The sequence below is a fragment of the Oncorhynchus tshawytscha genome, linkage group LG08 (genome assembly GCF_018296145.1).
Source record: "Oncorhynchus tshawytscha isolate Ot180627B linkage group LG08, Otsh_v2.0, whole genome shotgun sequence".
Taxonomy (NCBI): Eukaryota; Metazoa; Chordata; class Actinopteri; order Salmoniformes; family Salmonidae; genus Oncorhynchus; species Oncorhynchus tshawytscha.
The window spans coordinates 3,638,528-3,656,027 of NC_056436.1; the positions used below are offsets into that span (position 1 = coordinate 3,638,528).

Below are 17,500 nucleotides of genomic sequence, written 5' to 3' on the forward strand. Positions count from 1 at the left end.
GAAGCTGCGTAGGAACGTGGTGAAGCTGTCTCTGTATCAGCATTTCACCAACACACTCATCTTCTCTGTTCTGGGTGAGTTGAAAGGAATTATTGATGGATGCTTTTAATGTCACAGTGGTATGAAAGGCACAGCTTTTAAATTTGATATGAATTTTGTTGTACTCAGGTACTTACTTGAAAAAAAAAAATAGTTTCTGTAATCTCAATATAGATTTATTGAATAAATGATAAGTTATTTATTTTATCTTTTTCACTTTGTTTTGTTCCCGTAGCTTCTATTATCTTCATCATCTGGACGACCAAAGTGTTTAAGCTGGTCGACTGCCAGACGGTGAGTTTGTAGATTTTACACTGAACAAAAAACAAAGTGTTGGTCCCATGTTTCCCAGGAATAGGAAATAGAAGATCCCAGAAAATGTTCCATACCTTCCAAAAACTCTTATTTCTAATAAATGTTGTCTACAAATTAGTTTTACATCCCTGTTAGTGTTATATCCTCCTTTACCAAGATAATACGTCCATCCACCTGACAGGTGTAGAATGTCAAGAAGCTGATTAAACAACATTACCATTACATAGGTGCACCTTGTGCTGGGGGACAATAAAAAGTCACTCTAAAATGTGAAGTTTTGTCACACAACACAATGCCACACATATCTCAATATTTGAGGGAGCATGAGATAGCGTGCAATTGGCATGTTGACTACAGGAATGTCCACCAGAGCTGTTGCCAGAATGTACATTTTTCTAACATAAGCCGCCTCCCAACATATTTTTAGAGAATTTGGCAGTACGTCCAACTGGCCTGTGTATGGCGTTGTGTGGGCGAGCGGTTTGCTGATGTCAATGTTGTGAACAGAGTGCCAGGTGGTGGCTGTGGGGTTATGGTATGGGCAGGTGTAAGCTACGGACAACGAACACAATTGCATTTTATCGACGTCAATTTGAATGCATAGAGATACCGTGACGAGATCCTGAGGCCCATTGTCGTGCCATTCATCCTCCACCATCACCTCATGTTTCAGCATGGTAATGCAAGGCCCCATGTCACAAGGATCTGTAGACAATCCCTGGAAGCTGAAAATGTCCCAGTTCTTCCTTAACCTGCATACTCACCAGACATGTCACCTATTGAGCATGTTTGGGATGCTCTGGATTGACGTGTACGACAGTATGTTCCAGTTCCCACCAATATCCAGCAACTTCCCACAGCCATTGAAGAGGTAGTGGGACAACATTTCACAGGCCACAATCAACAGCCTGATCAACTCTCTGTGAAGGAGATGTGTCGCGCTGCATGAGGCAAATGGTGGTCACACCAGATACTGACTGGTTTTCTGATCCACACCCCAAAAGATGCACATCTGTATTCCCAGTCATGTGAAATCCATAGATTTAAAAAATGTACTGATTATCCTTATGAACTTCAAATCTTTTGAAATTGTTGCAGTTTGTTTGTTTTTTTAAATTATTTTTGCTCAGTGTATAGCTACATATTCTAAACAAATGATATACTTGATTATGTCTTGTGTTTTTAATACACTGTGTCTCTGTATCTGCCACTGTGTCTCTCAGGGTTGGAGGGATTTGTGGGTAGACGATGCCTTCTGGCGCCTCCTCTTTTCCACCATCCTCCTGGTCATCATGGTGTTGCTACGACCCTCCGCCAACAGCCAGAGGTCAGAGGTCAACATTTTTTTTAAAACAGACTATGTACCTGCCTAACGTTTTCATAGAGGACAGAGGTCATTTGTAATAACACTTCTAATATATACAGTGCCTTGCGAAAGTATTCGGCCCCCTTGAACTTTGCGACCTTTTTGCCACATTTCAGGCTTCAAACATAAAGATATAAAACTGTATTTTTTTGAAGAATCAACAACAAGTGGGACACAATCATGAAGTGGAACAACATTTATTGGATATTTCAAACTTTTTTAACAAATCAAAAACTGAAAAATTGGGCGTGCAAAATTATTCAGCCCCCTTAAGTTAATACTTTGTAGCGCCACCTTTGCTGCGATTACAGCTGTAAGTCGCTTGGGGTATGTCTCTATCAGTTTTGCACATCGAGAGACTGACATTTTTTCCCATTCCTCCTTGCAAAACAGCTCGAGCTCAGTGAGGTTGGATGGAGAGCATTTGTGAACAGCAGTTTTCAGTTCTTTCCACAGATTCTCGATTGGATTCAGGTCTGGACTTTGACTTTGACACCTGGATATGTTTATTTTTGAACCATTCCATTGTAGATTTTGCTTTATGTCTTGGATCATTGTCTTGTTGGAAGACAAATCTCCGTCCCAGTCTCAGGTCTTTTGCAGACTCCATCAGGTTTTCTTCCAGAATGGTCCTGTATTTGGCTCCATCCATCTTCCCATCAATTTTAACCATCTTCCCTGTCCCTGCTGAAGAAAAGCAGGCCCAAACCATGATGCTGCCACCACCATGTTTGACAGTGGGGATGGTGTGTTCAGGGTGATGAGCTGTGTTGCTTTTACGCCAAACATAACATTTTGCATTGTTGCCAAAAAGTTCAATTTTGGTTTCATCTGACCAGAGCACCTTCTTCCACATGTTTGGTGTGTCTCCCAGGTGGCTTGTGGCAAACTTTAAACGACACTTTTTATGGATATCTTTAAGAAATGGCTTTCTTCTTGCCACTCTTCCATAAAGGCCAGATTTGTGCAATATACGACTGATTGTTGTCCTAAGGACAGAGTCTCCCACCTCAGCTGTAGATCTCTGCAGTTCATCCAGAGTGATCATGGGCATCTTGGCTGCATCTCTGATCAGTCTTCTCCTTGTATGAGCTGAAAGTTTAGAGGGACGGTCAGGTCTTGGTAGATTTGCAGTGGTCTGATACTCCTTCCATTTCAATATTATCGCTTGCACAGTGCTCCTTGGGATGTTTAAAGCTTGGGAAATCTTTTTGTATCCAAATCCGGCTTTAAACTTCTTCACAACAGTATCTCGGACCTGCCTGGTGTGTTCCTTGTTCTTCATGATGCTCTCTGCGCTTTTAACGGACCTCTGAGTCTATCACAGTGCAGGTGCATTTATACGGAGACTTGATTACACACAGGTGGATTGTATTTATCATCATTAGTCATTTAGGTCAACATTGGATCATTCAGAGATCCTCACTGAACTTCTGGAGAGAGTTTGCTGCACTGAAAGTAAAGGGGCTGAATAATTTTGCACGCTCAATTTTTCAGTTTTTGATTTGTTAAAAAGTTTGAAATATCCAATAAATGTCGTTCCACTTCATGATTGTGTCCCACTTGTTGTTGATTCGTCACAAAAATACAGTTTTATATCTTTATGTTTGAAGCCTGAAATGTGGCAAAAGGTCGCTAAGTTCAAGAGGGCCGAATACTTTCGCAAGGCACTGTACATATCTAATAGTAAGTGTATACATTACAATAGTAACAGTGTAGTAATATATATATATATATAATAGTATATAGCACCTGTCTGAGGCTGTGTTGTGTTCTCGCAGGTTCTCCCATTCCCCTCTGATCGATGAAGACGATGAGGAGGATGAAGCCAAGGAACCCATGCTGAATGAAGCCTTTGGTGAAAGACTAACCAGTTTAACTTTAGGATTTAGGATTTCCTGCTGTATTGATATAATATATGACAATAGGGATCTCTAGCGGGGTTGGGGTCAACTCCAGTGTGGCGGCGTTGGGGTCAACTCCAGTCTGGTGGGGTTGGGGTCAACTCCAGTCTGGCGGGGTTGGGGTCAACTCCAGTCTGGCGGGGTTGGGGTCAACTCCAGTCTGGCGGGGTTGGGGGTCAACTCCAGTCTGGCGGGGTTGGGGGTCAACTCCAGTCTGGCGGGGTTGGGGTCAACTCCAGTCTGGCGGGGTTGGGGGTCAACTCCAGTTTGGCGGGGTTTGGGGGTCAACTCCGAAAGTAAACCCAATTCCACATTTTCCTATTTGAAAAGCATTGAGGAGAATTGGAATTTCCGTGTACTTCCTGAAATGACCCTGAATCTGGTCTCTCCGGTGCCTTCAAAAAGTGTTTACACCCCTTGACATTTTGTTGTGTTACAGCCTGAATTCAAAATGAATTAAATATATATATATATATATATATATATATATATATTTTTTTTTTTTAATTACATTTGTGAAAAAATTGATTTAAACCATTTTGAATTCAGGCTGTAACACAACAAAATGTGGAATAAGTCAAAGGGGTAGGAATACTTTCTGAAGGCCCTGTATCTAACTCCACATTTCTGTTCCAGAGGGGATGAAGATGAGAGGCACCAAGGCTGAGACTAATGGATCCCAGTCACAGAAACTACTCAGTAAAGAGGTCAGTCCATTCAATTCAATTCAAAACTACTCAGTGAGTCGGCGAGTCCATTCAATTCAATTCAAAACTACTCAGTGAGGTGGCGAGTCAATTCAATTCAAAACTACTCAGTGAGGTGGCGAGTCAATTCAATTCAAAACTACTGAGTGAAACGGTGAGTCAATTCAATATAAACATATATATATATATATATATATATATATATATATATATATATATATATATATATATATATATATATATATATATCCCAGAGGGTAATTACTTTGGGCATGTCTGCAGCAACAAAATCAACAGTGTCTAGGGCTCCAAGGGCTCAGGTCCTCCGAGAGAAAGAATTAGAGAGAGCATACTTAAATTCACACAGGACACCGGATAAGACAGGAGAAGTACTCCAGATATAACAAACTGACCCCAGCCCCCGACACATAAACTACTGCAGCATAAATACTGGAGGCTGAGACAGGAGGGGTCAGGAGACACTGTGGCCCCATCCGACTATACCCCTGGACAGGGCCAACCAGGCAGGATATAACCCCACCCACTTTTTCAAGGCACAGCCCCCACACCACTAGAGGATATCTTCAACCACCAACTTACAAGGCTGAGTATAGCCCACAAAGATCTCCGCCATGGCACGAACCCGAGGGGGCGCCAGCCCGGACAGGAAGATCACATCAGTGACTCAACCCACTCAAGTGACGCACCCCTCCTAGCGACAGTATGAAAGAGCCCCAGTAAGCCAGTGACTCAGCCCCTGTAATCGGGTTAGAGGCAGAGAATCCCAGTGGAAAGGGGGAACCGTCCAGGCAGAGACAGCAAGGGCGGTTCGTTGCTCCAGAGCCTTTCCGTTCACCTTCCCACTCCTGGGCCAGACTACACTCAATCATATGACCCACTGAAGAGATGAGTCTTCAGTAAAGACTTAAAGGTTGAGACCGAGTTTGCGTCTCTTACATGGGTAGGCAGACCGTTCCATAAAATGGAGCTCTATAGGAGAAAGCCCTGCCTCCAGCTGTTTGCTTAGACATTCAAGGGACAATTTGGAGGCCTGTGTCTTGTGACCGTAGCGTATGTGTAGGTATGTACGGCAGGACCAAATCTGAAAGATAGGTAGGAGCAAGCCCATGTGACGCTTTGTAGGTTAGCAGTAAAACCTTGAAATCAGGCCTAGCCTTTACTGTCTTTCAAGCTAGTCGGAAGACTTCCAGTTTGGTGTGGCGCCATTTCCGTTCCAATTTTCTGGAAGCTTGCTTCAGAGCTCGGGTATTTTCTGTGTACCAAGGGAGCTAGTTTATGACAAATGTTTTTTGTTTTCAGGGGTGCGACTGCATCTAGGGTATTACGCAAAGTTCAATTGAGATCCTCAGTTAGGTGGTTAACCGATTTTTGTACTCGGACATCCTTGGGTAGGTGGAGGGAGTCTGGAAGGGCATCTAGGAATCTTCGGGTTGTCTGAGAATTTATAGCACAGCTTTTTGATGATCCTTGGTTGGGGTCTGATGACTTAACTTAAGTCATCTTTTCACAGTCCAATCTGATTCAAGACACTGTTTTTTGCGTATTTCCAAATAAATGAATGTATCCTTTCTCTTGTTCTCAGGATGAAGACCTGAAATGGGTTGAGGAGAACATTCCCACAACTGTTGCTGATGTGTGAGTAGGAAAGAAACATTTTGAAGTGTATTGGCCCAAGTTACTGCTATGTCCATTATACTGTATTAACTGGTCACCTCTCTGCTCTCAATTCAAGAAATGCTTTATTGGCACGAATGGTGGTTGTCTTTGTTTCTAAAGCAATGTATATGAATATATGCTAGAATGTTAATAATTATATACCAGTCAAATGTCTGGACACATCTGCTCATTCCAGGGTTTTTCTTTATTTGTACTATTTTTTACGTTGTAGAATAAAAGTGAAGTCATCAAAAGTATGAAATAACACATATGGAATCATGTAGTAACCAAAAAAGTGTTCAGCAAATCAACAATTTTTTTTTTATATTTGAGATTTTTCAAAGTAGCCACCCTTTTGCCTTGATGACCGCTTTGCGCACTCTTGGCATTCTCTCAACCAGCTTCCTGAGGTAGTCACCTGGAATGCATTTCTACCTAACAGCTGTTAATTGTGGAATTTCTTTCCTTCATAGTAACCAAGAAAGTGTTCAATGTAGTAAACACTACAACAAAGCTTCCTTAGTTGAACACCTCCAAAACAAAGGTCATGTGGTTTGGTAAGAAGAATGCCCCTCTCCCCACAGGTGTGATTACTACCTCTGAGGGTTTCGAGCTTGAGGTAGTCACCTCATACAAGTACTTGGGAGTTTGGCTAGACGGTCCACTGTCCTTCTCTCAGCACATATCCAAGCTGCAGGCTAAAGTTAAATCTAGACTTGGTTTTCTCTATCGTAATTTCTCCTCTTTCACCCCAGCTGCCAAACTAACCCTGATTCAGATGACCATCCTCCCCATGATAGATTACGGAGATGTAATTTATAGATCAGCAGGTAACGGTGCTCTCGAGCGGCTAGATGTTCTTTACCATTCGGCCATCAGATTTGCCACCAATGCTCCTTATAGGACACATCACTGCACTCTATACTCCTCTGTAAACTGGGCATCTCTGTATACCTGTCGCAAGACACACTGGTTGATGCTTATTTATAAAACCCTCTTAGGTCTCACTCCCCCGTATCTGAGATATCTACTGCAGCCCTCATCCTCCACATACAACACCCGTTCTGCCAGTCCCATCCTCTTAAAGGTCCCCAAAGCTCACACGTCCTTGGGTCGCTCCTCTCTTCAGCGACTGGAACAAGTTGCAACAAACACATCCCTGGGTCGCTCCTCTCTTCAGCGACTGGAACGAGTTGCAACAAACACTCAAACTGGACCGTTCTATCTCCACACTCTTACTGACGGTTGTGGCTGCTTTGCCTGATGTATTGTTGTCTGTACCTTCTGCCCTTTGTGCTGTTGTCTGTGCCCAATAATGTTTGTACCATGTTTTGTGTTGCTACCATGTTTTGTGTTGCTACCATGTTTTGTGTTGCTACCATGTTTTGTGTTGCTACCATGTTGTGTTGCTACCATGTTGTGTTGCTACCATGTTGTGTTGCTACCATGTTTTTGTGTTGCTACCATGTTTTGTGTTGCTACCATGTTTTGTGTTGCTACCATGTTGTGTTGCTACCATGTTGTGTTGCTGTCTTAGGTCTCTCTTTATGTAGTGTCGTGATGTGTGTTTTGTCCTATATTTAATTTACAAAAAAAAAAAATAACAAATTATCCCATCCCTGCAAGAAGGCCTTTTGGAAGGCCGTCATTGTAAATAATATATTGTTCTTAACTGACTTGCCGAGTTAAATAAATACAAATTATGGTCTTTTACCAAATAGGACCAAGTCCATATTATGACAAGAACAGCTCAAATAAGCAAAGAGAAACGACAGTCCATCATTACTTGAAGACATGAAGGTCAGTCAATCAGAAACATTAAGAACTTTGAAAGTTTTCTTCAAGTTCAGTCGCAAAAAACCATCAATGCTGAATTTGGCTCTCATGAGGACCGCCACAGGAAAGGGAGACCCCGAGTTTTGATTTATTTAACTAGTCCAGTTAAGAACAAATTCTTATTTACAATGACGTCCCCTAACCCGGACGACGCTGGTCCTATTATGTGCCGCTGTAGAATCAGTGTCTGTAGCTATGCAGTGCCTTAGACCGCTGCGCCACTCGGGAACCCTTACCTCTGCTGCAGAGGATACGTTCATTAGATAATCACCTCCGATGATTGCAGCCCGAATAAATACAGACACATCTCAACATCAACTGTGTGAATCAGGCCTTCATGCTCATATTGCTGCACTACTAAAGGACACCAATAAGAAGACGATACTTGCTTGGGCCAAGAAACACGAGCAATGGACATTAGACCGGATGGAAATCTGTGCTTTGGTCTGATGAGTCCAAATTGGAGATTTTTGGTTCCAACCGCCGTGTCTTTGTGAGACGCAGAGTAGGTGAACGCATGATCTCCGCATGGTTCCCACCGTGAAGCATGGAGGAGGAGGTGTGATGATATGGGGGTGCTTTGCTGGTGACACAGTCAGTGATTTATTTAGAATTCAAGCCACACTTAACCAGCATGCTCAGCATATGTGGAAACTCATTCAAGACTTTTGGAAAAGCATTCCAGGTGAAGCTGGTTGAGAGAACACCAAGTGTGCAAAGCTGTCATCAAGGCAAAGGGTGGCTACTTTGATGAATCTCAAATATAAAATATTTTGATTTGGTTTAAAACTTCTGGTTGCTACATGATTCCATATGTGTCATATCATAGTTTTGATGACTTCACTATTATTGTGCAATGTAAAAAAATATATAAAAAATAAAACCCTTGAATGAGGTAGGTGTTCTAAAACCTTTGACTGGTAGTGTACATTTAAAAAAAAAAATCATAGATGAACAAATAAGCAATTATCTCTGTCTCCCTCTGTCTCTCTCTCTCTCCCCCTCTCCCCCTCTCCCTGTCTCTCTCTGTCTCTCTCTGTCTCTGTCTCTCTCCCCCTCTCTCTGTCTCCTTCTCTCTCTGTCTCCCTCTCTCTCTCTGTCTCTCTCTCTCTCTCTCGCTCTCTGTCTGTCTCTCTCTCTGTCTGTCTCCCTCTCTACAGAGCCCTCCCAGTAATGCTTGACGAAGAGGAGGTAAATAAGGAACTTCTCTCTCTAATGACTGCCGGTCACATTTTTTGTCTATTTAAAAAAGAAAAGAAAGCTCAGTCAAAAGTTATATTTTGTGTCCATCATTCAACAGAGACACATGTTTCTCTCGCTTTTTGTCCCCAGGAAATTCTGAAAACCAAGATGGAGAGATCTAAAATGGAATGACCGAGTCATGACCGAGGGGTTTCACCGAGTGGAGGGGTTTCACCGAGTGGAGGGGTTTCACCGGTGGAGGGGTTTCACCGAGGCAGCCATTGATGGAGTCAAATGAAGTGACCCATCAGATCCTATATTTATAACACTTTTATGTTCCTTCATTTTGAGCACCGCCATGCAGCCGCTAATAAACTCTACGGCTTTGCCAAATGGCCCCTATTCCCTCTGTAGTGACAGTAGTACACTACCCTATGGGCCCTGGTCAACAGTAGTACACTATCCTATGGGCCCTGGTCAACAGTAGTGTTGTATATAGAGTCCTGGTCTACATTAGTGTACCCCTATGGGCCCTGGTCAACAGTAGTACACTACCCTATGGGCCCTGGTCAACAGTAGTATATCCTAGGGCCCTGGTCAACAGTACACTACCCTATGGGCCCTGGTCAACAGTAGTACACTATCCTATGGGCCCTGGTCAACAGTAGTACACTACCCTATGGGCCCTGGTCAACAGTAGTCACTACCTATGGGCCCTGGTCAGTAGTACACTATCCTATGGGCCCTGGTCAACAGTAGTACACTATCCTATATAGGGCCCTGGTCAACAGTAGTGTACTATCCTATGGGCCCTGGTCAACAGTAGTGTTCTACCCTATGGGCCCTGGTCAACAGTAGTACACTACCCTATGGGCCCTGGTCAACAGTAGTACACTACCCTATGGGCCCTGGTCAACAGTAGTACACTACCCTATGGGCCCTGGTCAACAGTAGTACACTACCCTATGGGCCCTGGTCAACAGTAGTACACTACCCTATGGGCCCTGGTCAACAGTAGTACACTACCCTATGTGCCCTGGTCAACAGTAGGACACTCCATTTGGGATGCTACCTGTCACTTGGCCCAGTGAGTCAGTCAGTCTGCCATTGACACCTATCTATATTAGTATTGACACAGTGCAGTCTGATAATTTGTCAGATTTACTAAATGCATTATTATGTGTCACTGTGAGGCTTTTTATGTTTGTTTCTGCCACCACCTCCCAAGATAATTAATTTGATGCCCCTCCCCAAACACAACACTGGCACAGTGCAAGTTAAACACAGCCTGTGAGGCCAGACTAGGCCCACTCACCCAGTAATTTATTCTACAGACAGCATATGGTTTTGTATTGTTAAATTGTCCTGCATTGCATTGTTTTTTTTGTTTGTTCAGCAGGAAATAAGGACAGCATCAAATGTACAGTAAAGTGGATCTGTGTTGTAATTTCTTTGTTACATTATTGTATGCATTTTTTGCTGTTTATTCTGGGATTAAAGTTTATATTAAAACCTTGTCACCAAATTAATACAATATGTGTATAGTATTGTGATTTTTTTTTAGGGTCACAAGATACTCATGGTACTAGAACACTGGTTAAGTTTTTTTTTTTATATACCTTTATTTAACTAGGCAAGTCAGTTGAGAACAAATTCTTATTTTCAATGACGGCCTAGGAACAGTGGGTTAACTGCCTGTTCAGGGGCAGAACGAGATTTGTATCTTGTCAGCTCGGGGATTTGAACTTGCAACCTTTCGGTTACTAGTCCAACGCTCTAACCACTATGCTACCCTGCCGCCCAAAGGTTCGCCTTGTTCTAATTCATCCCTCGTGATTGTAATCACATATTATCCATTATATTGACCAGATTTTTGATTTGCCGCTCTGACAAAAATACACGTCCTTTAACGCACAACTTCGATATCATTTATTTTTATGTTAATCAATGTTGGCGGTGTGTCACGTGTCCCATTTATATCAGTACACTCGTAACAACCTAAGCAATTTATATTCGATCAAATAAACCTCACGCAGCAAATAAGCCATTACATTTTTTTAATTTTTTTATTTTTTTTAGTTGACCAAACTCCCAATACAAAAACCCTCCTCGCTTGGTGTGCGGGAAAAAAAACCGGCAACTTCCGGGGGAGACAGATTGTTGGGCGGAGTTTCTCCTCTCGCTCCGCTTCTTCCTCTCTGATGTACTGATCACGTGACGTGTCAGTAAGGAGCAGACACTGTGTGTTAGCAGCTTTATTTATATCTCTCTTTCTCTTGTGTTAGCTTATTGACTAGCAGAATTTTTTTTTATAGGAGAAGTATTTAGCTACTTATTTCAGATTTCTGTGTCAATTAAATTGTATTATTAGTCAAGAGGTTCGGTCAAGACCAACATGGGGATAATAGGGAATTTTGTTAACGCGTTATCCTTGTTGGTGTCCTCTCGCTAATAAAGCAAAGTTCGTTCGCTAATCAATTTGCTCGCTATTTGTTTTGGATGTCATGGCTTCAACGAATGACAGAGGAATTATGTTAAGGTTACCTGCACGGATTAAAGACACGGTTTAATCGATGGGGGTTGGACTTGACATTTCCAGACGTACCTTTTTTTTTTGTAACGTTGCCTAAAAATGTTTTGTTATTGTCACTAACGTTACTAGATTATTTATAGGGGGAACTAAACTACCGGTAACTACCGAGACTCCACAATGCATGACGCTTACGAACCGGTCCCTATCCTGGAGAAACTGCCTCTGCAGATTGACTGTCTTGCTGCTTGGGGTAAATTGATAATGTCAGCAGACTAACTAACATTAGCAAATTATTGTTGCCATAAACTACCTAACTAGTTAACTAGGTAGGTACTAAGTTAGCTGACTGGTTTGTTTACCAGATAACCAGCAGATAACTCTTGCCTGCTAGTTGAAGCAATGTTACCTTGATGAGTTTTGAGGCGACACGACATTTGTAAACAAAGCAACCCTGTCTTGCACATGGTCGAGGACGTGGAGAATTTAATACAGTTGATATAATTTTGCTCTGTGATGTGTGTTCCCTATGTAGTGCACTACTTTTGACGAGAGTCCTAGTGCACTACATTTGGGATGTATCCATACTTACTAATCATGACCTTCTCTCCTCCTATCACAAAACAGAGGACTGGCTTCTGGTAGGCACTAAACCAGGCCATCTCCTGCTCTACAGGATAAAAAATAATGCAGGTGAATAAGAGAGAGACTGCTGTCAGTGTCCTGTGTCCCTGTCTATTTGTGTGTGTCTCCCCCAGGGCCCTGTCTATTTGTATATGTCTCCCCAGGGCCCTGTCTATTTGTATATGTCTCCCCCAGGGCCCTGTCTGTTTGTATGCGTCTCCCCCAGGGCCCTGTCTATTTGTATGCGTCTCCCCCAGGGCCCTGTCTATTTGTATATGTCTCCCCCAGGGCCCTGTCTGTTTGTATGCGTCTCCCCAGGGCCCTGTCTATTTGTGTGTGTCTCCCCAGGGCCCTGTCTAAATGTATGTGTTTTTTTATATATTTATTTATTTATTTAACCTTTATTTAACCAGGTAGGCTAGTTGAGAACAAGTTCTCATTTGCAACTGCGACCTGGCCAAGATAAAGCATAGCAGTGTGAACAGTCAACACAGAGTTACACATGGAGTAAACAATTAACAAGTCAATAATACAGTAGAAAAAAGGAGAGTCTATATACAATGTGTGTAAAAGGCATGAGGAGGTAGGCGAATAATTACAATTTTGCAGATTAACACTGGAGTGATAAATGATCAGATGGTCATGTACAGGTAGACATATTGGTGTGCAAAAGAGCAGAAAATAAAATAAATAAAAACAGTATGGGGATGAGGTAGGTGAAAATGGGTGGGCTATTTACCGATAGACTATGTACAGCAGCAGCGATCGGTTAGCTGCTCAGATAGCAGATGTTTGAAGTTGGTGAGGAGATAAAAGTCTCCAACTTCAGCGATTTTTGCAATTCGTTCCAGTCACAGGCAGCAGAGAACTGGAAGGAAAGGCGGCCAAATGAGGTGTTGGCTTTAGGGATGACCAGTGAGATATACCTGCTGGAACGCGTGCTACGGGTGGGTGTTGCCATCGTGACCAGTGAACTGAGATAAGGCGTAGCTTTACCTAGCATGGACTTGTAGATGACCTGGAGCCAGTGGGTCTGGCGACGAATATGTAGCGAGGGCCAGCCGACTAGAGCATACAGGTCGCAGTGGTGGGTGGTATAAGGTGCTTTAGTAACAAAACGGATGGCATTGTGATAAACTGCATCCAGTTTGCTGAGTAGAGTGTTGGAAGCAATTTTGTAGATGACATCGCCGAAGTCGAGGATCGGTAGGATAGTCAGTTTTACTAGGGTAAGTTTGGCGGTGTGAGTGAAGGAGGCTTTGTTGCGGAATAGAAAGCCGACTCTTGATTTGATTTTCGATTGGAGATGTCTGATATGAGTCTGGAAGGAGAGTTTACAGTCTAGCCAGACACCTAGGTACTTATAGATGTCCACATATTCAAGGTCAGAACCATCCAGGGTGGTGATGCTGGTCAGGCGTGCGGGTGCAGGCAGCGAACGGTTGAAAAGCATGCATTTGGTTTTACTAGCGTTTAAGAGCAGTTGGAGGCCACGGAAGGAGTGTTGTATGGCATTGAAGCTCGTTTGGAGGTTAGATAGCACAGTGTCCAGGACGGGCCAGAAGTATATAGAATGGTGTCGTCTGCGTAGAGGTGGATCAGGGAATCGCCCGCAGCAAGAGCAACATCATTGATATATACAGAGAAAAGAGTCGGCCCGAGAATTGAACCCTGTGGCACCCCCATAGACTGCCAGAGGACCGGACAGCATGCCCTCCGATTTGACACACTGAACTCTGTCTGCAAAGTAATTGGTGAACCAGGCAAGGCAGTCATCCGAAAAACCGAGGCTACTGAGTCTGCCGATAAGAATATGGTGATTGACAGAGTCGAAAGCTTTGGCAAGGTCAATGAAGACGGCTGCACAGTACTGTCTTTTATCGATGGCGGTTATGATATCGTGTCTGTCCCAGGGCCCTGTCTATTTGTGTGCGTCTGTCCCAGGGCCCTGTCTATTTGTGTGCGTCTGTCCCAGGGCCCTGTCTATTTGTGTGTCTGTCCCAGGGCCCTGTCTATTTGTGAGTGTCTGTCCCAGGGCCCTGTCTATTTGTGAGTGTCTGTCCCAGGGCCCTGTCTATTTGTGAGTGTCTGTCCCAGGGCCCTGTCTATTTGTGAGTGTCTGTCCCAGGGCCCTGTCTATTTGTGAGTGTCTGTCCCAGGGCCCTGTCTATTTGTGAGTGTCTGTCCCAGGGCCCTGTCTATTTGTGAGTGTCTGTCCCAGGGCCCTGTCTATTTGTGTGCGTCTGTCCCAGGGCCCTGTCTATTTGTGTGCGTCTGTCCCAGGGCCCTGTCTATTTGTGTGCGTCTGTCCCAGGGCCCTGTCTATTTGTGTGCGTCTGTCCCAGGGCCCTGTCTATTTGTGTGTGTCTGTCCCAGGGCCCTGTCTATTTGTGTGCGTCTGTCCCAGGGCCCTGTCTATTTGTGTGCGTCTGTCCCAGGGCCCTGTCTATTTGTGTGCGTCTGTCCCAGGGCCCTGTCTATTTGTGTGTGTCTCCCCAGGGCCCTGTCTATTTGTTTGTGAATGTTTGACGTCTGCAAGCATAGTTTCCAGCGTCATTGTGTTTTTTATTTTGTTCCTCATTCCGTAGCAGGTGTTTAAAACAAGGAAACATATCCTATCTCTCTCTTTCTTCCTCGAAGGTACCAACAGGTTTGAGGTAACTCTGGAGAAGTCCAACAAGAACTTCTCAAAGAAGATCCAGCAGGTATATTAGTCTGTCATAGTTAAAGTGTACGTACCTATGATGAAAATTACAGGCCTCTCATCTTTTTAAGTGGGAGAACTTGCACAATTGGTGGCTGACTAAATACTATTTTTGCCCCACTGTATATGTGTCAGAGTGAGACTTCACATTCTGTTGATGTGACGGTCATTCAATTTTTTTCTATCTTTTTAAACGAGGGATGTCAGATTAAAGAAATATAGTAGACACTCCATTGTCCTAGCCTGGTTCAGTTGCTGCCATTTGTCAAGCCAAACGTGGTATGACAATGACTGACAAGGATTTGGTGTGTGTTTTGCATCATGTGCTAGCTTAGCCCCCATTAGCTCCCCCTCTCTGTATGAGTACAACTCAGGGTATACAGTTCATACCACAGCTCCAACACGTGACCACTCGAATGACAACAACAACAAGGATCCTCCTCGATAGTGCAATTGGCATTTCAAGTCCTGGAAAGAGTTTACGGGCCTGTCCTTATGTCCGGCACTTATTCTACCATTGTCCTGCTGTCAACATAGACTTGAAATCACTGGCCACTTTAATAATGGAACACTGGTCCCTTTAATAATGGAACACTGGTCCCTTTAATAAATGGAACACTGGTCCCTTTAATAAATGGAACACTGGTCCCTTTAATAATGGAACACTGGTCCCTTTAATAAATGGAACACTGGTCCCTTTAATAAATGGAACACTGGTCCCTTTGATAAATGGAACACTGGTCCCTTTGATAAATGGAACACTGGTCCCTTTGATAAATGGAACACTGGTCCCTTTGATAAATGGAACACTGGTCCCTTTGATAAATGGAACACTGGTCCTTTGATAAATGGAACACTGGTCCCTTTGATAAATGGAACACTGGTCCCTTTGATAAATGGAACACTGGTCCCTTTGATAAATGGAACACTGGTCCCTTTGATAAATGGAACACTGGTCCCTTTGATAAATGGAACACTGGTCCCTTTGATAAATGGAACACTGGTCCCTTTGATAAATGGAACACTGGTCCTTTGATAAATGGAACACTGGTCCCTTTGATAAATGGAACACTGGTCCCTTTGATAAATGGAACACTGGTCCCTTTGATAAATGGAACACTGGTCCCTTTGATAAATGGAACACTGGTCCCTTTGATAAATGGAACACTGGTCCCTTTGATAAATGGAACACTGGTCCCTTTGACAAATGGAACACTGGTCCCTTTGACAAATGGAACACTGGTCCCTTTGACAAATGGAACACTGGTCCCTTTGACAAATGGAACACTGGTCCCTTTGATAAATGGAACACTGGTCCCTTTAATAATGTTTACATATATATGCTTTACTCATCTCATGTGTATATACTGTATTCTATTCTACTGTATTTTAGTCAATGCCACTCACGTTGCTCGATCTAATATTTATATATTTCTTAATTCCGTTCTTCTACTTTTAGATTTGTGTGTATTGTTGTGAATTGTTAGATATTACTGCACGGGTGGGAGCTAGGAACACAAGCATGTCACTACACCCGCAATAACATCTGTTAAACGTGTGTATGTGACCAATAAGATTTGATTTTTGAAGTTCAAACCTTCCTTGTCTCTCCTTCTCACAGCTGTTTGTTGTGTCACAGTACAAGATCCTCGTCAGTCTGTTAGGTAGGAGAAACATCTACTCTCTTCAGTAAACAAGCTTGTTGTTCTTTACTTAAACGTTTTGTTAATCTCAGTGAATCCATAGCGCCTATGTTTGTTTTTTCAAATAGTGTTTTTTTTGTGTGTGTGTGTGTGCGCACACATACCGGTTTCTCCCCACCTACAGAGAACAACATCCATGTCCACGACCTCTTGACCTTCCAGCAGATTACTGTGGTCTCCAAGGCCAGAGGGGCAACGCTCTTCGCCTGTCACCTGCAGGTGAGATGACGACATAGTTTGTAAATGTCTTTTTGATTTGAACCAGTGGTGTCTATTTTATCTGTAGCTCCTGTCAAATCTGTTTCCAAATTGATCATCTACTTCGTTGCAGCAGTCCCCCTCGGGAGAAGCCCAGCTGAGGATGTGTGTTGCTGTGAAGAAGAAGCTTCAGCTGTACTACTGGAAGGACAGGGAGTTCCATGAGCTACAGGTGAGACGGGGAGTTCTACGAGCTACAGGTGAGACGGGGAGTTCTACGAGCTACAGGTGAGACGGGGAGTTCTACGAGCTACAGGTGAGACGGGGAGTTCCACGAGCTACAGGTGAGACGGGGAGTTCTACGAGCTACAGGTGAGACGGGGAGTTCTACGAGCTACAGGTGAGACGGGGAGTTCTACGAGCTACAGGTGAGACGGGGAGTTCTACGAGCTACAGGTGAGACGGGGAGTTCCACGAGCTACAGGTGAGACGGGGAGTTCCACGAGCTACAGGTGAGACGGGGAGTTCCATGAGCTACAGGTGAGACGGGGAGTTCTACGAGCTACAGGTGAGACGGGGAGTTCTACGAGCTACAGGTGAGACGGGGAGTTCCACGAGCTACAGGTGAGACGGGAGTTCCACGAGCTACAGGTGAGACGGGGAGTTCCACGAGCTACAGGTGAGACGGGGAGTTCTACGAGCTACAGGTGAGACG

General features: G+C 43.7%; 1 protein-coding gene and 1 pseudogene across 2 annotated transcripts in view; both read left to right on the forward strand.

Annotated features, from left to right (window-relative positions):
• LOC121846870 (transmembrane protein 87A-like) overlaps positions 1–9,597 on the forward strand; it is an 18,332-nt gene extending 8,735 nt beyond the window's left edge. Inside the window, exons 6-14 of one of the 2 annotated variants that reach the window (XM_042325085.1) lie at positions 1–74; positions 275–333; positions 1,578–1,681; positions 3,502–3,578; positions 4,261–4,331; positions 5,935–5,987; positions 9,005–9,035; positions 9,177–9,254; positions 9,290–9,596. The exon at positions 1–74 is cut by the window's left edge and continues 107 nt beyond it. In XM_042325085.1, the coding sequence (XP_042181019.1) occupies positions 1–74; positions 275–333; positions 1,578–1,681; positions 3,502–3,578; positions 4,261–4,331; positions 5,935–5,987; positions 9,005–9,035; positions 9,177–9,218 (511 nt within the window). In that variant the 3' untranslated portion in view covers positions 9,219–9,254; positions 9,290–9,596. Of the gene's footprint in view, positions 75–274; positions 334–1,577; positions 1,682–3,501; positions 3,579–4,260; positions 4,332–5,934; positions 5,988–9,004; positions 9,036–9,176 lie in introns of both variants that reach the window. The other variant, XM_042325084.1, reaches the window with a different exon arrangement.
• A 1,577-nt stretch (positions 9,598–11,174) lies between these two features.
• Positions 11,175–17,500, forward strand: part of LOC121846869 — a 38,070-nt pseudogene continuing 31,744 nt past the window's right edge.